The sequence below is a fragment of the Leptinotarsa decemlineata genome, unplaced genomic scaffold (genome assembly GCF_025532065.1).
Source record: "Leptinotarsa decemlineata unplaced genomic scaffold, Ldec_3_MD MMD2_P_RNA_scaffold_4, whole genome shotgun sequence".
NCBI classification, from domain to species: Eukaryota; Metazoa; Arthropoda; class Insecta; order Coleoptera; family Chrysomelidae; genus Leptinotarsa; species Leptinotarsa decemlineata.
This window is the reverse complement of record NW_027412531.1, coordinates 3,328,869-3,352,162: the sequence shown is the minus strand read 5'-3', so window position 1 is coordinate 3,352,162 and position 23,294 is coordinate 3,328,869. Positions and strand designations below refer to the sequence as shown.

General features: G+C 35.9%; 1 protein-coding gene across 1 annotated transcript; it reads left to right on the top strand.

Moving 5' to 3' along the window:
• The first annotated feature begins 20,387 nt into the window (after window positions 1–20,387).
• Window positions 20,388–22,002, top strand: LOC141487562 (uncharacterized). Its single transcript, XM_074186684.1, has 3 exons — window positions 20,388–20,896; window positions 20,956–21,177; window positions 21,235–22,002. Exons 1-3 carry the CDS (start codon window positions 20,726–20,728, stop codon window positions 21,880–21,882), a joined length of 1,041 nt encoding a protein of 346 aa, XP_074042785.1. The 5' UTR covers window positions 20,388–20,725; the 3' UTR covers window positions 21,883–22,002.
• The last annotated feature ends 1,292 nt before the right edge of the window (window positions 22,003–23,294 follow it).

The following is a 23,294-nucleotide window of genomic DNA, read 5'->3' as shown; positions in this document are numbered from 1 at the left end:
TCAGTGCAGATTGTTATGTGTTTGCCAGAAATTCCTTTCCTGGTTACTTCTTTTGAGGCGATTGAGATACCAGCCAGTTCTGTTTGAACCACGCTGGCATTTTCCCATTCCCCACTTAATCCTTAGGCTTAGTGATTTGGCTCCCTGAAGAGATGGGATGAAATCAAAGGATGCAATCTTGTCAGGATCACCCTGGGCGACCCTGGGAAGCTGGTGCCGAAAAAATATCTGGCGATCACCAGGAAAAATCTGCGTTAAACAGTAGGATTTCTGACTGGCTACTGTCAACTAAGGAAACACCTCCAGTGGACATAGTGCTAGTGGACACACCTCTATGCAGGATGTGTGAACAGGAAGATGAAACTGTCAGGCATGTCCTATGCGTCCGGAGTTATCGTCAATAAGAGAGTGTGTGTTCGGCGAGTCTTGGCCTATACCTGCCGATATAAAGGAGATGTCTCCCAGAGACCTGTTCACCTTCCTGGAAAGGACTGGATGAACGATGACCTGGAAGGACAACTCCTCGGGAGGATGTACAATGGGTCACACGTGGCCTTAGTACTGTGGGCCTACACACACCCTCCCTACTTATTTAAATATTTTAAACAAATATACTGAATAGGTCAACGATAACGTACTGCAAGACATAACTGCCAGGCAAAGATCTATTAGAAAAAATACTTATATAAATCAAGTTTGTTTGTATACGTTCAAGGCAACTTTCGACCTGCAAAAGTGATCATTCTTCGACAAATGCTTTTGATAACTAAACCTCTGCTGATTTGCCTCCAGAAATTGGTCCAGTTATTTAAAAGGCATGTAGCTTTGGAATAACGTATCAACTGATGCTCGTTTCAGTTGATACGTCAAGAAGAATTCTTTGATCACGCCATGAAGATGACTGCCGCAGTTGCAGTTGAATCGTTTGGAGATTATAATAATAATGATAATGAAAATAATAATATGAGCTCATCTTGCATTTGCTCAGATGCTTTGCAGTACCCGACAAAATAGTGAGATGCATTGAACAACTGATACCACTTTGGCGAACTCACTTCACCATAACATCTGGTCAAGCAAGAGCCCAAACAGGGTGGGTCTCTTTCAGAAGGGGTTTATTCCAAGGCGATTTCCTCAGTCCCCTTATCTTCTGCATCTCACTATTACCATTATCTATTGCGCTCAGAAATACTCGAGGGTATAACTGTGGCACCCCCGGAAACCGGAGGCCCAAGGTCACCCATTTTTTTATGGGCTCTGGAGGAAGGATCTCCATCAGTCCTTGAGGGTTGTGGAAGAGTACACGCATGCTATCGGTATGAAATTCGGAATAGACTAATGTGCAATGGTCTATCTCAAAAGAGGCCGATGCGGGGACTACGGAGAGGATGTGCAGCTCGTAGATGGAAGCACCCTACACCATCTAGATGTCGGAAGACGTATACTTACCTCGGGGTGGAACAACGCCACTCACAAGAGGTAACAGCAGTGGAAAACTCTCTCCGCGGGAAGTATCAGTCCTAACTTCGACAGATCTGGTCATCGAAACTGTCGGGGAAGAACAAAGTTGCTGCAACAAATATGCTTGCGTTCCAATCTTACTCTACTCGTTTGGAGTAGTGAAGTGGACTCGGGAGGAGCTGTATCAACTCGACGTAAAGACCCGAAAAATGATGCATCTCTATAGGAGTTTGCATCCCAAATCGTCCGTTCCACGGTTGTACTTCCCCCGACAACAGGGAGGCCGTGGACGTTTGAGTGAGTGTCTACATGACAGAATGGTACTGAATACAGCCTGTAAAGTCGTCAGGAGTGCAGATCCCCTTCTCTGCTTGAATATTAAAATATATAAACCTAAAAATTAATAATACTAGAAGATCAAAATTCAAACCAAAAACTGAACAATTCAAAGTGGAATAAGATTGTAAAAGCTTTAGTCAACTCACATTTCAAAAATGTTAAATTAAGATCAAGGAAAAATTTTGGCACTAAAATCACATTAGAATAATTACATCAGAATAATTTCATCTGCAGATTATATTATGAGCAACACCTCATGCAAATCTAGAATATACTCTGCTTGCAGCTATAGAGCTTTTTAGTGTTTCTAACGGTATATTGAACAACAAAGTTCTGACCTTTTTCTTGAATATTCCGTATGACTTGATCGTTTTGAGTTCGGAGGGTAGCTCATTAAAAAGTTTGGGTCCCAAAACAATGTAAAATTTCTGTCCTTTCGTTTTTTTAGTTCTGGGTATCACAGCGTTGGTTTTATGCCTTGTGTTCTAATCGTGCTGAAGACGGTTTATGTCTATACTGTCTCAAGAGGATCGCAAAAACAAATATCTGACATTCATTATCGTCGTTTCTCGATACAGGCTACAGAACGGATATTCTCGCGGTTTTTTATATATCATTTTGAGAATGCACTTTTGAATTTCCTGTAGATTATTGATAAGTGTTTTTGCAATGACTCCATAGGAAAGATGGCTTTCGACCAAAGGATGGCAGAGTATTCTTAGATATTTTATATTAATGATGTTAGATATATTTTTGGATTTATAGTGGAATGAGTGGAACACATTTTTTTCAAATGGAACACCCCGTATATTTCAACATTTTTGAGCTCTACATCCATATTTTTATTTTGAACCGTTTTCAAGATAAACTGTTTCAAACGGGAACTGACGTGGTTTTCTTGCTCGTTTTTTTGAATTCATCATTTATTTTGGATATTCAACATTTTTTTTTATACTTAGTAATATTTCTTTTTGATCCAGTTTTTTAACTGTCTGAGATCAGTCAATTCGAAATTGGTAGGTACCTACCTTAGAAAAAGTTACAATTTGTATACATTGAGGTATTGGTCTCTAACGTACAACAGTACACATTAATATTTTTCAAAAGTGTTCTGGAAAAATAAATAAAGCAACTATTTAACGTCAGACTTTCGTTGGTGGTTTTGACTGATTGTGGTAGCTACCAACTATAATAGAATAATGTCAATATTAGGTTACAGTAATGAAGATTTCTTGAATTTATTAATAATTTATGGTGAGTGCAATAGAATTGCAAGTAGAACATGCCGAGTATTTCATGAAAGATATCCACAACTTCCGAAGCCGAAGTTGTGGATTCGTAAGAAGACTAAAGTGGATGATGATGACAATGATATAACAGTTTTGGGATACTTTCATGTATTTCCAAATGCTTCTCTGCACGAGGCTGAAAGACAGATAGGTATATCCTACGTGACAATTTGTCGAATTCTTAATAAGCATAAATGGCATCTTTATAAGTTCTACTGTGTCCAACATTTGAAAGAGACTGATTTACCTCGTAGAGTGGAATCAGAAAATCCCCATGTTGTCCGCCAAAGGGGTTTTCAAGAAAGATGGCAATGTATTTTGTGCCATAAAGAATGAGTCAATTTTTTATATTGAGTTTTATGATAATAATTTGAATGCATCAAAATATGAAGATTTACTGAGGAATGGAATTCAAATTATTTTAAATAATAGACCAGGAAGAGAACGTGTATGGTACCAAATGGATGGTGCTCCACCCCATAATTATCATGCAGTCAGTGAAGCTTTAACCGAAATCTTCGAAGACAGATGGATTGGTAATAATGGACCTTTTCGTTGGTCTCCTAGAACACCAGATGTCAATCCATTAGTTTATTTCGTGTGGGGTTTCATCAAAAATATGGTTTACTCTACTTCAATAACCACAATGGAAGATATTAAATCGAGAGTTACAACTGCTTTCAATAGTTTGACTCCAGACTTGATCAGAAGCGCTACACATGACAATCTTCTGAAGAGATTACATGTTTTTTTAAGTAGAGGTGGAGATGTGTTTGAACATATTCTGAAATACACTGACAATTAAATTAACTCATTAATTCATGGGTTTATTATTTTCAGTTCGTGTTTCAGCGTTAATAATACTATTGTTTGAAGAGAAGTTTCATTCGATGGTTGAGGAGTATTTTAATAATTATCTTTTCATTGTATTATCTGTGACTAATTGAGAAACATCAAACGAAATCTGTTTTACAAAAATGAGTGATGAACAAGGAAACCATGTCAATTTCCGTTTGAAACAGTTTATCTCGAAAACGGTTCATAATAGAAATAGTATTATCTGATTAAAGTTATTTAAAAATTGGATGTAGAGCTCAAACATGTTGAAATATACAGGGTGTTCCATTTGAAAAAATTGAGTTCCACTCATTTTTTCATGAGGCAAATGAAAATATGACTCGGAATGAAGATCCTCATAGTATCAGTCCACTCCATTTCAAATTTGATTGTTTTAGTGCAAGAGAGTTCAAGATTATCAGCATTTATAAAAGTTCATGTTTGGTAAAAGAAATATCGAAATTAATTTATATCTCCTAAACGATGATAGATAGGTATAGGGAAATAGTATATGAATTTATTGACAAAGTGATAGTGAATCATAATATGATATTATATACGGGGTGTTCTATTTGAAAAATCAAAGAAGCCGCTACTTTATAGTAGAAGCGACAACGCCGCTTCGTCTAAAATATTTTAGGCGTGTAGGTCATATTGACTTATGCATACTGTGGAATTTTCAGGTTGATCCGTTGAATAGTTTGCCAGAAACGGCTAATTAACGCTCATCATGAAAAGCCCTGTATAGCGTTCGATGACACAAAATTAAAATGGATTATAGACCATCCATAACCGCCATGTACATGTCCGGTAATCTGTATGAAAATTGGAAGTTTTTCATCCAAAAATTCCGAAACTATTTGCAAGTATGCTTAACTTCTACAATGAATTGGTGATGAAGGATTTAATATATTCAACACTTTCAAGTTCACTACAGACGAAAAAGACAAGCTGGAACCTTTGATAGAGAAATTCAAAACCCATTTCAAGCCTAAAAGTAATGTATCGAATGCCTGTTCACCAAAAAGCAAGAAGAAGGGGAAAGTGTAGATAAATTTATCACAGTTGTGAGCTGAAGGAATTGGAAGACAGTCTGATTATAACATACATAACGTGTGGGGTGGGAGGTGAATTACATAAATAAAAAGGAAATCGTGAAAAACTTTCCAAATAAATTCCAGAAGGAAGAGAGAAGAGGATCAAATTATCCAAGGGCGAGCAGCCAGTCACATAAGAACAATAGAAGCAGTTCAAAGTGCAGTAGATGCGGGATGGACATAGAGGCCAACTCTGCAAAGCATACAGAGCTAAATGCAATTTTGGTAATAAAATAGGGCATTATGCCAAAGTTTGTTTCAAGAAAAGAATTAAATACTTGAATGCAGATTCAGAATCAGATGAATTGTTTATAGGGCTTGTAAATGCTGAGAGTATTAATATTGACGATGATTTCATGATTTGTTTTGAGGTTAATAGCCACAGATTAAGCTGTAGGTTAGATACAGGGTCAATGGCGAATGTTATTTCAATAGATAAATTAAAATCACTAGAAATCACTAGTGTTCCTGAAAATTTTCAAAAGAATTAATACAATAGAAAAATGTGAAAATACTTTGAATTCCAGTAAATTTAAAAATGATTAATCTGATGTGAAACAAAAATTCAATAATGTTTTTTCAGATATTGCTTGCTTGGAAGAGCCATATAAAATTGTGCTAAATAAAAATGTACAACCAGTTATACATCCACCAAGAAAAATTCCACCACAGTTGAAAGAGAAACTTGAAGTCGAATTAGCAGAAATGGAGAAGAATAGAACCATTGAAAAGATTGATGAACCTACAGATTGGGTCAACTCCATAGTCTTAGTAAGAAAACCAAAAAGTAATTCTATAAGAGCTTGCATTGATCCTAGGGATCTGAACAAAGCTATCAAAAGAGAACACCTTCAACTTCCTACGATTGATGAAATCACTGCAAATTCAAAAGGTAATGTTTGCTTCAGCAAGCTTGACGCTTTAAAAGCATTTTGGAGCATACAGCTTGATGAAGAAAGCAGCAAATTATGCACTTTCAACACTTACTATGGAAGATATAAGTTTTTGAGGCTACCTTATGGTATTAGTTCAGCCAGTGAGGTATTTCATAATAATAGGGGAGCCCAAGCGGGAATTTCGGGATTTACTAAAGCGCGGCAGATTAATATACAGGGGGATACCTTGTACTCGGTTAAGTACCTCCACCAAATATGAGCCCCATAAATAAGGCCGCCTGTGAGGGATGAAGGATCAGAAAATGATCATCAGAAATTCTCGAGCGCGTCAGATTAAGGTAGGGTGAGTTAATTACCTGCTGAAAAGTGTATATTCCAGTAATCTGAAAATTTGAGAATGACGTAAAGAAAGGGAAGGGCAGCAAAGTTGTAAAAAAATAACGTCATTTCGACATTCTCGAGCGTAGTTAATTTTTTTAATTTTGAAGGAAATAATTCAAGGATAACGAAAAATATATAATCTGACAATTTCCGCAAGCCAGCATAACGAAAATTCGTCGATGAAGTTTAATGCGTGCAGCTGTGTGATACCTATATTTCCCTCTCCGAGTTTCTATTCCTCTATTCTAGTAGATGTATACAGCCGAATTCCGGCCTCCCCCCACCACTATGACGTATTAATTGCTTTTTTTTAGTGTTTACTAACATCAAGTTGAAGTGTCTGGTGCATGGACCATTCAGAATTTTTCGAGATTTTGTGTGTGAGGTAATGACGTAATTACATTTGGTTGGGGCGTGTGTTAGAATGCATGGTATAGGGTTTTTTATGTGTGTGTCTGTATACAAACATACGTCTGCATATTTCAAAGATCCTCCAAGTAATGAATGTTGCATCGGTGTGAGTCCACCAAGCGGTGTGACGTCACAGCAAGCAAGGTGAAGGATTTATCATGTGCATGTCTGTATACAAACATACGTCTGCATACTTCAAAGATCCTCCAAGTAATGAATGTTTCATCGGTGTGAGCCCACCAAGTTAGTGGTGTGACAGCTGCAACCATTCAGCGGTAGGAGAGCGAGATGTGCACTCCACGGCGTATGACTGAGTAATGCGTATTCATCGATGTGTCCCTACCTCTCTCGATGTAGAGATGGCTGTTAATCGCTCTACCCTCGCTGTCGATGTTGACACGCAGACGGTGAGGACTATGTCGACATCTGTCCTGTACGAGAGCGCAACGCTGTCTGTTCGTATCGGCATCTGTTAATGTGTCCAACTGAGAGATTGAGTTGGCGTATGTAACTGAGAGATGAGGATGGCTATGTCGTCTTGACGGATACGATCAGAGTGTATTTAAGAAGTGGACGAGTGTTGGTTGCATTAGTTTACATCAAGTGAGTTAGTGAGAACGTATCATAGAAAATGTATTCCTGTGACTGTGGTAAATCTTTCACTCGTAGTGATAATCTGCGTCGGCATCAGCTCCAGAGTTGCCAAGGAGGACCTGCAGTGAAACGGATGAGAGTGGATAATGCAACACCTATGTATACGTGCAATTGTTGCAATGTGGCAATTCCTATGACCCAAGTGAATTCTCACCGAAGAAGCATAAGTCATAAAAATAATGCATGTGCTCAAGTGTCTGATGGTGTTCAAATGATAACGAATGCATTCAATTGCCGCATTGCAACATACAGGGTGGAGAGTTCGGTTGAATCCACTGACTACATGTCATTTTTCAATGAGATTAGGCAGAAGGTCATTGAATTATTGGAATCGGCCATTAGGATCCATAAAAGCATCAAGGTGAATATGGAAGTTTTTGGGAATTATATTCTTCAGACTCAAGATTTGAGGGACATGAAATCATGCAATTCCCAAAATGAAATAGTGGACCTATCTTTCGATTTGAATGCCGTTTTTGATGGATTCCGTGATGTAATTGTGGCTCAAACGACTGAATTCCAGGAACGTGACTCAGGTATTTATTTTTTATAAATTTCAACGAGATTGAATAGTAATTTTTTTTTATAATTTAGGTTGGACTTGTGAAAAAATAATGTTTCTCGAGGTAAACATTAATAAATACAGTCCACTGGAAGGACGTTCATATGTGAAGCTGCCTGAATGCATTCAATGGAAGATATTTCAATTAATGTTTACGGTTTAGAGAGTAAATTTGAGAAGGGCAAAATGAAATATGAAGTGATTGGTCCATTGCGATACTCACAGAGAAGACTCTGGAGACATGTCAATTTGTTACTTATAACTGATGACACCGGTAATGGTCACTATTGTTGGATCAAAGATCTTTCAAGATTAGTTTCTATTTAACTATCAGCACATGTGACACAAAAAATATTTTTGTGATGGATGTTTGATATATTTTTCTAACGAGAGGTTGGTTTTACGTCATAAGATGGATGATTGTAATCACGTTAGTACCACAACACCAAGCACCAATTTTAAGGTCAATAAATATGGTAGGATGGTTGCGGAAAATAAATAAATGTTTGAAAACTTTGAGAGACAAATGAAGGTGCCATTTGTGGTGTATGCTGATTTTTAATCAGTACTTGAACCGATTCACATGAATGAGCCGAATCCCGAAAGTTCATACACGATTAAAACATTCAAATATAACCCATATTCATTTGCTTATTTGATAAAATGTTCATATAATGATGATTTGTCAAAATTTGTTACATATAGGGGTGTAGATGCTTCTCAGAAATTTGTGAGTAGCATTGAAGATGATTTGAAAAAGATACATGAAAATCATCTCAGATACCCTAAACCAATGGATGCACAAACTGTCGAAGAAGAAGAACAGTTTGTTGCAGCCAGAACTTGTGGTATATGTAATAAACCATTTATTGATGGTGAAGTCAAAGTTAGAGATCATTGTCATGTCACAGGGAAGAAAAGATCACATGTCGCTCATTCAAAATATAATTTGAATTTCAAAATGCCTAATTTTATACCTATTATTTTTCATAATTTGAGTGGTTATGATTGTCATTTATTCATAAAAGAATTGTATAGGAATAAAGAGAAAGTTGATGTTATCCCGCAATCTAAAGAGAAATACATATCTTTCACGAAGCATCTCTTTACACACACCTATACCGATAAAGATGGTATGATTAAGAAGAAATATCTCAAAATGAGATTTATCGATACTTATAAATTTATGACTAATTCTTTGGAGAAGTTGGGAGCTAACTTGACCTCTGATCAATGTTTGGAGATGCATAAACATTTCCCACAAATTGAGAAATTCAATTTGAGGAGACAGAAAGGTGTATTTCCATATAGTTTCGTTGATGACATCGACAAATTGAATTATCCATCACTTCCGACAAAAAATCAGTTTTACGACACACTCAATTGTGAACATATATCGGAAACTGATTATGATAGGGCTAAAAATGTGTGGAATTCATTCGAGTGTCAGAATTTGTGTGAATACTCTGATTTGTATTTGAATTTGGATGTATTGCTATTATGTGATATTTTTGAAAACTTTCGCACCACAAATAGATCAAAAAATAAGAGTTTCCACCAAGCTAAAATCAGTAAGATTGTTCAAGATATGATCAAAAATGGAATTTGAAAGTTCCTCATCTTTCTCCCCTTTATGGAATTTTTTTTATTCAAGGTCGAAGGTCAAAAAAATTAGTTTTTCACGATTTTCAGCAAAACGGTTAGTTTTATCATAAAAATATTCCAGACAAAAACTGTTGATCATAAAGTATTCTAAAGAAATTTATCGATACTTTTCTTTCTACGAGCCACCCTCTTTGAGATATAACGATTCAAAAAGTTGTACTATTTTTACACGCAATAATAGGCTGTGATACATCTGCATTTTACAGGAGGGGTAAAATAACAGTTTTCATTATGTTTGAAAAACAAAATTTGGTTCAATGTGCTGAAGTTTTGAAAAATAGTAATTCAACTCGACAATAAATTATCACTAACGGCATTCGCTTTCTTCTTTAATATGTACGGAGCTCCTAAAAAAACTACCTGCTTAGATAAGTATAGATATGCATGTTTCGTTAAAAATACCAAAAGTATAAAACAAGTACAATTACCTTGATGCTGCTGATGCTGCTCATCAACACCTTTTTCGGGTATATTACCAAGTTCAAGTGTGGCTTGGTTATCAGCTAGATCCTACAGACTGGGGTTGGAAGTTGGTCAACAATTCATTAGAACTAGTCCAAACTTTATTTCCACCTGCGCCGGAAAAAATGCTAAGCACAATTTTTTGCAACTGCATAAAGGGTCGCAATGAATAATGTGGTTGCAAAAAAGCCAGACTGTTTTGTTCTCTGGCATTTACACATTGTCAAGGCCGGTCGTGCTCTTATATTGAATCACCAACAGTGGAGGACTCGATTGATTCCAACAAGGCGATACATCGCTATTAACGCATTTTACATGTACTCAGGATGAAGATGAAGAAGAACAAGGAAAACAAGAACAGGAAGAAGGAGAACAAGAGCAAGAAGATTAATAAGAAGAACAAGAAGAAGACTTTGAAAGTTACGACTAGGACGATAAAACTCCACTCCTTTTTTTTAACTTAAATTGCTTTAATTTTTTCAAACTCTGCTAATATCCATTATTTGCAATAGTTTCAAATTGAACAGGATCACAACTGACTCGTGGAATAGGCCTGATGGGGAAACCACGTTAAAAAAAAGGCGCTAAGTACACTACCTCATAGGTGGCGTGGAAACGTGTGCATATTATGACGATTACAACTTTTTGAATCGTTATATCTCAAAAACGGTGGCTCATATTGAACAAGTATTGATACATTTTTTGTAGATAATTTTATGAACTACAATTTTTGTCTGAAGTATTTTCACAATAAATCTCACCGTTTTGCTGAAATTCGCAAAAAACTCATTTTTTTGACATTTGATCTCGAATAAAAATTTTTCCATACATGGGAAAGATAGGGAGCTTTCAAATTTCATTTGAAATCATATTTTAAAAAATTCTACTGATTTTCAGCTTGGTTATCTTGGGTAGCTTCGAATGTCTAAATTGACCGGACTACATAAGAATTGGCTTCTGAACGGTTCTTTCATATTCATACAAAACCCCTGGAAAACATGGGCGTTCACCTCCACTTGCGAATTTTCAAAAGATGAGTTACGAAATATTGGTTTCCACCTTTTTTGAGACTACACAAAAAAATATTGATGATGTTTTTTCAGACACGAATTTCGGGAAACACATGAATCGTAATACATAGCTGAATTTATTATTCCAGTGACTACAAAAATTCATGGATAAAACTAGAGGCCCTTATTGAAAAAATAAAGTTGCTTATAAAATCTAATGAACGAAATTCAATATTTCTAGTTTTTTGAAAAGAAAAACACTGATATTCTCATTCTCATTCTATTGATGAAATCTGATTTCGTCTCCACTATTAACGAAATTACTAGAGCACAAGGAAGCTCAGGTAGTTGCTTGGACCATATCTTTATTAGTAATATACATAACAACGTGTCTCCTTTTCTACTGAATACTCACATCACAGATCACTTCACGACTATGATTGAATTTAAAACCGATAAGAACCTGAACAAAGAGAAATTTGACACTAAGATAATAATTGACTATCACAAACTCGAAATATTAATGAAATGTGAAAAGTGGGACAACTTCTATGCAACCGAGGACGTAGAATCAGCAACTGATCTATTCATAAAAAAAAGGAGAAATATTGAATGCTAGTACAAAAGAAGTGACAAATAAAATACAAAAGAAGAGAAAACCTTGGATAATCAATGGAAACTTGATAAAGAAAATCATTCTCTATTAAGACAATTCAAAACGTATAGAAATGAATTGAATACATTGTTGAAGAAATCTAAGGCTGATTATTATCAGAACGAGATCGATAAAAATGGAAACAGTGCAAAACTACTATGGAAAACAGTAAATGCTGCTTGCTCTAAACCATCCAAAAGCACGCATGTAACAGAAATTGTAAATGGGGATAACAAAACCACAACTAACCCTATAGAGATTGCGGAAAATTTTTTAGAGCATTATACTAAAATTGCTGAGGACCTAGTGCTCAAAATAGAAACTCCGCAGAATTATAAAGAGCTCAGAACTGTTAACCAAAGCTCAATATATTTAACAGAAGCAAATATAGAGGAAGTTGAAGAAATAATAAACAAATTGAAAAAACACAAAGCACCAGGAATAGATGAAATATCAGTAGAAGTTCTGCAGCATATTGAAGAATATATTAGAGAGCCACTAACACTGCTCATCAATGAAATACTAACGACAGGATATTGGCCTAAATTTTCAGTTATTAAACTCATTTTTAAAAAAGGAAAAAAATTGAAATGCATAAATTATAGACCGATTTCTCTAATCACTGGTATAACTAAAATTCTAGAATATATTTTGAAGAGAAGGTTAACAGATTTTTTTGAGAAATATAATCTCCTCCCATCTAGACAGTTTGGATTTAGAGAGGCCAGGTCAACACAGGATGCGATAAAGGAATTAACTACACAAGTTTATAAATCATTTGATAGTAGTAAACCGTGCCTCTCCATATTCGTTGATCTGGCCAAGGCGTTCGATACTGTCATTCGTAATAAACTCCTGTACGCTTTAGAAGATTTAGGTATTCGTGGAACGTGTTTAACTCTCATTAAAAGTTACTTGAGTGAGAGAAAGCAGTGTGTCAAAGTAGGTAATACTTTTAGTAAATATGAAGTGATGAAGTTTGGGGTACCTCAAGGCACCATACTTGGTCCAATCCTTTTCAGAGTATATCTCAATAACCTGTTTAATCTCCACACTGATGGGACAATTATAAGCTATGCAGACGACACAGCAGTTTTTTATGAAGCCGAAAACTGGAACTCGCTCATCACTAAAGCACAAAATGACTTTAAAACAATCTTCGACTGGCTCAATTTCAAATTATTGACTATGAATTTTTCTGAAACAAAATACTTAGCCTTTTCAGTGAATAACAAACACTTACCCAGTCTTCAACCCCTTGAAATCAGAGGTGAAAACAGCATCGTGAAAATCACACAAGCTACAGAAATAGAATTCTCGGTGTGATGATAGACAATCATGTAAAATGGAACTTACACATTAGGAAATTAGTGCAAAATTAGAAGCCTATTGTCTAAATTCAAATATTTAAGAAACATTTTAGTTCCACATGTGAGTTCCACTTGGGCCAAAGATATACAACGATTTACCAAATGAAGTGAAACAACTACACTTATCATCTCTGTTCAAGAAGAAGCTGAAATTATGGCTGACTTCAAAATCAGGAATTTCAACACATCGATTAGTCGATATAAAAAATACATACTATGATTGATATTAAGTTGAGGCTATTTAAAATAATTTCTTTCACACACTCTTTCTGTCAGATTTTTCTGTGGAAATCTGAGGCATGCCATTATCATATCAACACAAGTTATACTTTCCTGATTTTGATGATCGCGCTTGCCTCATACTTCATGATTAATTTATGACGTAAATATAACGTCTAAAACGATTTTTTTGTACTAATTATCCTTATTTCACAACAAATTATAGTTACAATTCATATATTCTGTGAATACTCTCAATCTTATCGTTATGATGTCCTGAATAGTAATTTTATTTTTATGAAATTTTTGCTATTATTATATAGTATTATTTCTTGGAAAAAAAATTATATTGTTTACACTTTTCTTAGGCCATTTTTGTTTCAACTTTCGTCTACTGCTCTGTTTATAATTAAGCTATATCCGAAACTCTCAAGCTAGTTGAAAACACATTCCTTTGGTTAACCTATAATCTCATTTTTACCCTTGTCTTCATTTCCATTAATTTGACTGTATTACATTTGATTCGTCAACTTTACACCAGAATAATATGTCACCACACACAAGCTGATAATATCAGCTTCGGTGGATTTTTGTTTATTCTAAGCCTCCATCTCAAAAGAGGACGATGCGGGGACTACGGAAAGGATGAGCAGCTCGTAGATGGAAGTATCCTACAACATCTGGATGGCGGAGAGACGTATATTTACGTCGGGGTGGAACAACGCCACTCACAAGAGGTAACAGCAGTGAAAAACTCTCTCCGCGGCAAGTATCAGCACAAACTTCGACAGATCTGGTCTTCGGAACTGTCGGGGAAGGACAAAGTTGCTGCAACAAATATGCTTGTCGTTCCAATCTTACTCTACTCGTTTGGAGTAGTGAAGTGGACTCGGGAGGAGCTGTATCAACTCGACGTAAAGACCCGTAAAATGATGCATCTCTATAGTAATTTGCATCCCAAATCGTCCGTTCCACGGTTGTACTTCCCCCGACAACAGGGAGGCCGTGGACTTTTGAGTTTGGAGTGTCTACATGACAGAATGGTACTGGATACAGTCTGTAAAGTCGTCAGGAGTTCGGATCCCCTTCTCTGCATGGTACGTGACCATGAGAGACCAGGAATTGGAGAATTTCTCTTTAGGTTAGCTGTCCAAGCAGCTGATGAACTCAGTATCGTTTTCGACTCTGAACGAGTTGACCACAGCTCTGTCACCGAGTTGGAACCCGTTCAGTGAGAAGCTCAGATGAAAGCCGCAGAGATCACCTCACTTCCGCGGAGATACAAGGATAAGTCAATGCATGGAGTCTTCTTCAATAACATTGGAGACCTTGACTTATCAAAGCGCCTGATCTTCGCGTTTCTCAGGTCGAGTGGGCTGAAGTTGAAAACTGAGGGGTTCATCATGGCTTGCCAGGATGGTGTCTTCAACACCTTAGTCTACCGCAGTCGCGTCATGTGTTTAGAGGTTCCTGACATAAGATGCAGGGCCTGCCGCGAGGCACCCGAGACCCCAATGCACTTGCTATCAGCATGTTCAGCATATGCGGTCTCGGACTCTTAGAGTGCTACATTACCATCTACGGGACTCTTACGGTATTGACGAGACACCAGTGTTGTCCTATGCTCCGGGGGATATTGAGTTCGTTGTGGGGAACGAGAAGTGCCGAATTTATTGGAACTATTCGTTCCCTACCCTCAGGCCCATACAAGCTAATGAGCCTGATGTAGTCATTCTCGACCACCAGAGCAAGACGATATTTGTCACGGAGTTTTCAGCTCCTGGTGAGACGAATATCGTCCGAAAAGAGGAGGAAAAACGAATAAAATATCGAGATTTTCTCTTCGAACTCCGCAGACTTTATTCAGACCACTATGTCAATATGATTGTTCTAATTATTGGAGTCCTTGGTGGAATGATGCCCTCTCAACTCTCAAATCTTAAATCATATCGGCTTGCCGCAGTAAGACAGAAATCTTAGCCGGACAGATGCAGAAGGCTGTCATTCTTTGCTCACTGCGCTTGCTCAGGGCACATGATTCTCGTACCCAATGATCACTTACCCCACAGTGTGGGGAGTGGTCGTCAGTTGATAATGCTGGCGCGCCCTCCTGAATGTATCGGGTCTTCGAGGGATAGAGCCCGACCAGCGCATACTTCGGTAAAACAAAATAATAATAATATCGTTTATAACATATAAAAAATACATTTATGCATAAAAGGTTGGCCAAAGGCTATCTTCCATCCCTCCCAAAAATTATAAAGTAACAAAATACTTTTAAGAATATTTATTTACTATCATAACAATGGTAGTTGCTAATAACACTCAATATTCTTAACATTATTCTGGTCAATTTAACAATTTTATCACACTACCATGCATTGAATTTTAAATAAGCACTGAGTAGTAAGCATCTGTGATTTTATTTTTTTCTTAAATTGATGATTATTATGATTCAAAAGGGGTAAAATTCAATTCAGATAAGAAGGAGCTATATAAGAAAAGCATTTTTGAAATTTGAAAGTACGGTGCCTAGGTATGTTGAATGAGTTAATTCTCAAATTGACCATATGCATGTCAGAATGCCTGCTTGATAAACTATATAAATAACTAGGTGTTTTAGTTTGAATCGACTTCAGCTCCTTCGTTTTCAACAAAAATGGTGTGACATGTTCACCGTATGGTATACAGCATACAAATCGCATGCAAGCTTTTTGTATACATTGTAACTTCTGTTTGTTATATTGCGGAAAAAAATTGTAATACACCGAACAACAATACTCGATATGGGGGTAAATAAGAGTTTTAACTAACCTGAGTTTCATTTCTTCTGATAACTGATACTTGAATTTATATAGCGATTTGAGTTTGAAAAATGATACGTTGAAAATGTTCGTCACATGTTCATGGAAAAACAAAGAGCTATCTATGGTTACGCCAATATTTTCAGCACTGTCTACTCAGTCAATGTCTGCGTTATCGAGAGTGAGCCTGAAGTTACACTGAGCTTCTACTATTTGTCTTTGAGACCCTATGCATAAGGCCAAAGTTTTATTTGGATTGATTTTCAGTCCATAATCGTCCGAGTATAGGAGTGTTTTGTGCAAATCTGTGTATATTGGCCACGCAACTACATGTATCAGTGTTATGAGAAGTACATCTACGTATGGATATACTTAACAACGTGATAAGAAAGTGGGGCAATCAAAAATAAACACTGAAAACATCAAGGGTCCTAAAATACTTTCCTGCGGTACACCTGAGATTGTTTCTTTCAGAGGTGACCATGAGTAATCATCCAGGTTGATCCTCTGTGATCGGCCTGTGAGATAGCTGGTCATCCATTTAAGAGAAATGTAATCGAATTCTATGAACTTGAGCTTTCTGATAAGTGAATCAAAATTAACTGAATCGAGAACTTCACTTTGATCAAGCAGTACTAAAATGTTGACTCCTTATTGATCTCTGAATCTCGCAAGATCGTCGATTACTTTCAAGAGGGCAGTCTGTGTTCCGTGAATCATCAGGAATCTTGAGCAAAATGATTATTTGAGTGTTACGAAATGTATTATCATCATTACCTCATGGTACATGATTATTCCAGTCGCATACTAATGACTTTTCACATGAATTATTCATTTACGTACTTGAAGTTATGTACAAACTATCCACCTGTCACAAAAAAATTCAAATAGTTCGCATACATTTTCATTTTTTCAACATTTGCAACACCAATCTGATTTATAATGTGTAAAGTATTCAAATCTTAATTCAGAATATCATTTTGAAGGTCGACTTTTATTTAAAGGGTATAGCGGTATAATGTATTTCGGTTTACATAATTTTCGGTAGTAACAGACCAAGACTTTGATAGTTACAACACAACATGACTTTCTCATAAATATATGCGGTTTTGAAATATTTTTTGACAATGTACTTCTTTTGAACTTTTTGCTTGATAAACATGCAACTTTAAAAGGTTATTTGAATGTTTTGTAGGTCAACATTGATGATGATGACTCTGAATGTGGAATTTTAAAAAACGTCGTGGAAATTCTAGACTTCAAGCAACTCAATATGAAAAACAGTGAGGATAATCTTCAGAAAATGTCCTTATAGGATGAAACTGCAGTAACGTTAGTTACAAATACAAGTGGTATGTGTTTTATTTCTCATTTTTCATTGATTGATTGATTGATATCACTTTATATCCAATAGGCATTCACCCAATTACAGGAAATGTACAAAAATGTTGATGAAAATATATGCAAAACAGTATAACTGGTTAAAAAAAAGATTGCTACAACTAAAAGAAAAATAAGTAGAAATACAGATATATCACAAGAAGCGAAAAGAAAAAGGGATCACAGTTAAATGGTTCTAGTGAGAATACATTTTAAAATAAAACTTTGAGAACTGTGATTAATATCGCACATATCACATATTGAATTATACTTGTTACAAAGTATTGACACTGATGCTTTCAAACTGTTATTCGTTCTGACAAGATCACAGTAAAATGTCGTTTGATGGAATTAAGGCATGGGGTGCGGAAGTTGATCATTTGTAAAAGAGAGGCACACAAGATCTTATTGTTCAGCAGTTTGTGAAGAAAGGAGATTGTGACAAAAAGTCGTCATGATATTACATTAAATCGATTCAGAAGGAAAGAATAGTCGGTTCCCCTCGTAGGATATATTCCTGTGACCTTGAAAGACAGATATTAAATTTTTTTTTTTGAACAGCATCAATATGATGTATGTGGCAATTGCAAATTGGATACCATATTAACATGCCGTATTCTAGTTTATTCCTCACATAGGCATTAAACAGTGTTATAATCGTATTAATATTCTTGAATTCTCTGGTACTCCTTATAATAAAGCCCAACATTCGATTCGCTGATGAAAAGTGAATTTATAATCAAAAGTTATTCCAAGATCTGTCATCTCATTTACTCGACTAACTGGAATGCTGTCAATAACATAAGAAAATTCTGTTATATTCTATTTTCTAGAAAATGTAACATTTCGATATGTTCTAACGTAAATGGTTCTGGGAACACCAGTCGAATACTAAATCGATTTCATTTTGTAAAATTGAGCAGTCTTCATAATTGTCAATTACTTTGTATAGCTTCAGATCACTAGCGTAAAGAAGTTTTGGGCTGTTCATCATTTTCGCCAGGTCATCAATGAAAAGCAGAAATGAAAGAGACCCCAAGTTCGAGCCTTGTGGTACCCCTGAGCTAGGTATGTACAAAGAGGACTGAAAACCTTCATGTTCTACGTATTGCTTTCTGTCAAAGAGATAGCTTGTGAAAAGATCAATTAAACTTCCAGAAAAGCCAAACGATGATAGTCGTTGAATGAGGATGTGAAAATCAATTTGGTCAAACGCCTTTTCCATGTCCATATAAACTACGTCAACTTGTTGCTTTTGGTCTAAAGCATCTGAAACATGTTGTGAAAGGCATGCAAGATTGGTCACACATGACTTTTGTTCCACGAACCCATGTTGATCGTCCGATATTATATTTCTGATCGAGTTATAGATAAAAGCGTAAAGAATTATTTCGAAAAGTTTCGAGAAATTGCTTAATATAGAAGAACCTGTAACTTTTTATAACAGTTGCGTCCCCTTTCATCAAGATAGGACATACTCGTGCTGTTTTCCAAATCTCCGGAAACGTAGATGTTTTCAGAGAAAGGTTGAAGATGTAGAGCAAAGAGGTTAATAAAGGGTGGATACAATCTTTTACTAGAAAACTCGGTATGTGGTCCGGTCCAACAACTAGTTTGTTTTTCAATTTCTTAGTGACCTAAATAATATCTATCTCATTAATATGTTCGATATTTATACCCGGAAAATTGTTTGGAAAGTTATCTAGCATACCACACACGGAGATATCCGATATGATGTATACACTTTTAAAATAATTCGCAAAAGCGTCGACGATTTTCTGAGGTTTGGAATAAGAGTTATTGTCATCCTTCATAATGCCGGGAATTCTAGAATTGCATTTTTTACTCTTGATAAAATTCCAAAAAGTATTTGGATTTCCGTGTATATTGTTTTCACTCTCATCAATGAAGTTTTTATACGCTTCATTAATTTGTAGCTTGACTTCAGCTCTTAGCGAAATAAATTGTTCTTGATAAAAAGATGTATTATAGTTTTTTAAGTTTTTGTGGGCCCGCTCTTTCTTTCGAATATTTTTTATGATAGTTGATGTGAACCAGTGCGGATATCTACGGGCATGATTAGATTTTAGGGGAACAGTGACGTGGAAAATGTTATACAGAATATTGTTCAAATTATGACATGCAGTGTTTACGTCTGTTGGTCTGTTTGTTATAAAACAAGAGACCAATCTTCATTGGCAACAAGTTGATATATCATAGGAAAATTGGCTTTCATGAGCATCCCCTACCACATAGCAACGGCTACATCCATCTATTCATTCAAAATCTAGTTGATATATTGGGGATAGAAATGTTTTTTGATAGTAGTCCATTCCTGTGACTTCTTTTTTTTGAGTTCCTGTGTTATCAAATGTTTTTCGATTATAAACAGTCGGCGCTTTTTGAAAGTCATTCTTTTTTTCAACATTCAGCTCTCTAATATCTTCAGGATCTCACTCAAGACCTTTTATTTCTGCTGGAAACTGGTCACTGAGATTGCGTGTATCCGATCTCAGATACCCAAATCCCATATTGATTTTTTAAACACCTTCCTATGAGATTTATAACATATTTTTCGATTCAAGTAGAGGTCTCTGAACATTCTATGATTTTGTTAAATATCTGGTTATTTCGGCAAATATTACACGTTTTCATTATCTTCAAGCTTGCCTTAGATGAACCGGTGTGTGATTCAATATTTTCTGGAGTATCATTTTTGTAATTTTTTTCTTTTCGTTTATTTTTGGAGTAATACCAAACTCCTTTAGACACCTATTTCTTGAACAATATTTTCTGTTCAACAAGCTGCAAACGCGTGTAATTGTTCAAAACATAGTTAAAAATGAGATTTCAAAATTCCGAATGATTGCGATGCCTGGAAAAATAGTTATTTATGTATCAAGGGAATTAAGAGGGCCTTAATTACCGATGGCAAAGTTTGCGTCCCGAGGGCCTCTGGCCCGAGGGACAGCAATTGCCTGAGGTTATTAAGGCTCATTAATTCCCGTGGTACATAGATAATTTTATTTCTGACCGATTTCAATAAAATTTTGTTCATTTTTGAAACGGAAAAATGTACCAATTCATTACCTTCCCGGTATATTTGAATCAGGTACCGTTGATTATAGTAGAGTTTTCTTGTTGCTAGGTTGTTGCTATGTTACTTGTTTATAAACAGAACTTTGTTATCAAGCTGTGTTTGCGGTGAAAACGTGTTTTCTACCCCAAATATAATGGAGGATATTTTGAAAAAAGCTGAACAAGCAAGAGAATCATTAATTCCATCGAAAAGTGAAGCCGTATACCAAAAAGAATACAAGATATATCTGGACTGGCTGACACGGAAAAATGTTATGCCAAAAGATGTCACTGAAACTGTATTTCTGGCATATTTTCAAGAACTGGTAAGGAATTTTCTATGTTTTTCGGTAGATTTGGTAGTAATTGTGTTTATTCGTTTCAGTCAGAAACGTATAGTCCGAATTCTTTATGGACTAAATGGTCAATGCTAAAATCGATGGTGACTATACATGAGAAACGAGATATCACCAAGTTCAATGAACTACAGGCTTTTTTGAAACGGAAGTGTAAGAGTTATAAGCCGAAAAAGTCTGCTGTTTTATCTCCTAAAGATGTTATCAGATTCCTAAAGGACGCTCCTAATGATATTCATTTATTGCATAAGGTAATTTTTTTCTTATTTTCCTTTTTGTGTGTATTTATTTCCTTTTTTTTGTTATAGGTTGTTTTGATTATGGGTTATTTTGGAGGATGCAGAAGTCAGGAACTTTTGAATATGAAGATATCGGATATAGAGGACCGGGATTCCGTTATGGTAGTGAACGTACCGGAAAGTAAAACTGGTGTATCGAAGAAATTTACAGTTGTGTATGAAAAAGAGTTCTCCGCTTTGCCTTTATTAAGACTTTATATGTCTTTGCGTCCTAAAGGTATTGAACGATTTTTTTTGAGCTTCCGACAAAATAAATGTACATCTCAGCCAATTGGAAAAAACATGTTTGGGAAAATCCCCAGCAAAATCGCAATGTATTTAGGATTGCCAAACTCATCTTCCTATACGGGACATTGCCTTCGTCGCACTTCTGCTACTGCTCTAGCCAATGCAGGAGCAACTATGACTAACTTAAAAAGACACGGAGGTTGGAAAAGTTCCACGGTGGCGGAGGGGTATTTGGAGGATAGCATCGAATTGAGAAATAAAACGGCGCGTATGTTGTCTACTTTGTCATCAGAAGAGGCAGGTACCTCGACTGTAGTGAACAGAAGCTCCAGCCATACAAAAGAAGAAATTGTTTCCAGTGGCGGAAGTAATTTTCAGGGAACATTTCAAAATTGTACATTTATTATTTGTAATGACGTGAATAAATAAAATATGGTTCAGTTTTCATTTCTATTTATTTTTACTTGTGAAAGGTAGAGGGAATTATAAAATCTATAATATCCCAAGGGAGTTATGACCCTCTTTATTGATAGCGTAACTATGACGATATAAGCTCATAATATCCCGGTCAGAAATAAAATTTATTCGAAGTCAATGGTAAAAAATTTCGAAAAAAATTGGTTTTTCGCGATTTTCAGGAAAACGATAAGTTTTATCACGAAATACCCTCAGATAAAAATTGTAGATCATAAAATTCTCTACAATAATGATATTTTTTTTCCTTAGAGCCATCGTTTCTGAGATACGACGAGTTGTAAAAGTTGTAACCGTCATTATATGCACACGTTTCCACGCCACCTATGAGGTAGTGTACTTTGCCAATTTTTTTTTCAACGTGGTTTCCCCAGTAGGCCTATTCCACATGTCTGTTGTGATCTTTTCAAATTGAAAACTTGCATAACAAAATATATTAGAAAGGGTTGGAAATTATAAAAGCGAGGAAATTAAAAAAAAAATGTTAAAATTTATTCATCTGAGTCATAACCTTCAAATACTTCTTCTTCTCGTTCTTCTTCTTGGTCTTCTTCTTCTTCTTGATCTTCTTCTTCTTTTTGATGTTCATCCTGGGTGTAGGTAAACTGCGTCAAGAGTGATGTATTGCATGTTTTCTCGTTGGTATCAAATGAATCCTCCACTATTGGTGATTCAGCATTAGAACATGACTGGCCAGAGAACACAACAGTCCAACTTTTTTACAACAACATTTAGCGCTGCATAACTTTTTACAGTTGCAAAAAATTGTATTCAGCAGTTTTTCCGGCGCAGGTGGAAGTGAAGTCTGAATAGGTTCTAATGCATTGTCGACCAACTTCCAACCCCAGTCATTTGGGTCTAGCTGATAACCAAGCCACACTTGAACTTGCTAATTTATCCGGAAAAGATGTTGATGGGCAGCAACTGAGGTTGGAGGAAGACAAGCTAATTGCACCTGTTTCTTATTTTTAGTGTTTTTTACGAGACATGCATATCGATACTTATCTAAGCAGGTGGTTTTTTTCGGAGCTTTGTACATAGAAAGCAGAAATTGAATCCCGTTGGTGATAATTTCTTGTTGAGTCGAATTACTTTTTTTGAAAACTTCAGCACATTGAACTAAATCTTGTTTTTCAAACATTTTAAAGACTGTTGCTTTACCCCTCCTGTAAAATGCAGACGTCGTATAAAAATATTACATGATTTTGACTCTTTGCAAAAGTAGATGAAATTTTTGACGAATATATTTCGGTTTGACTTTTAGCTTTTTCTGGCTTCAGAAAGAAAATAGTTTTTTTCAGGTGGAGTTCGAGCAGTAAGAAGTACGAGTAAGTCTACACCTTCACCAACAACAATAGTTGTATTTG

What these genes read in the sequence shown, in the direction of transcription:
- LOC141487562 (XM_074186684.1), top strand. Translation starts at nt 20,726, where the DNA reads ATGGAGGATATTTTGAAAAAAGCTGAACAAGCAAGAGAATCATTAATT. An exon ending in TGGCATATTTTCAAGAACTG is followed by an intron (nt 20,897 to 20,955) that starts GTAAGGAATTTT and finishes TATTCGTTTCAG; the next exon opens with TCAGAAACGTATAGTCCGAA. An exon ending in ATATTCATTTATTGCATAAG is followed by an intron (nt 21,178 to 21,234) that starts GTAATTTTTTTC and finishes TTTTTGTTATAG; the next exon opens with GTTGTTTTGATTATGGGTTA.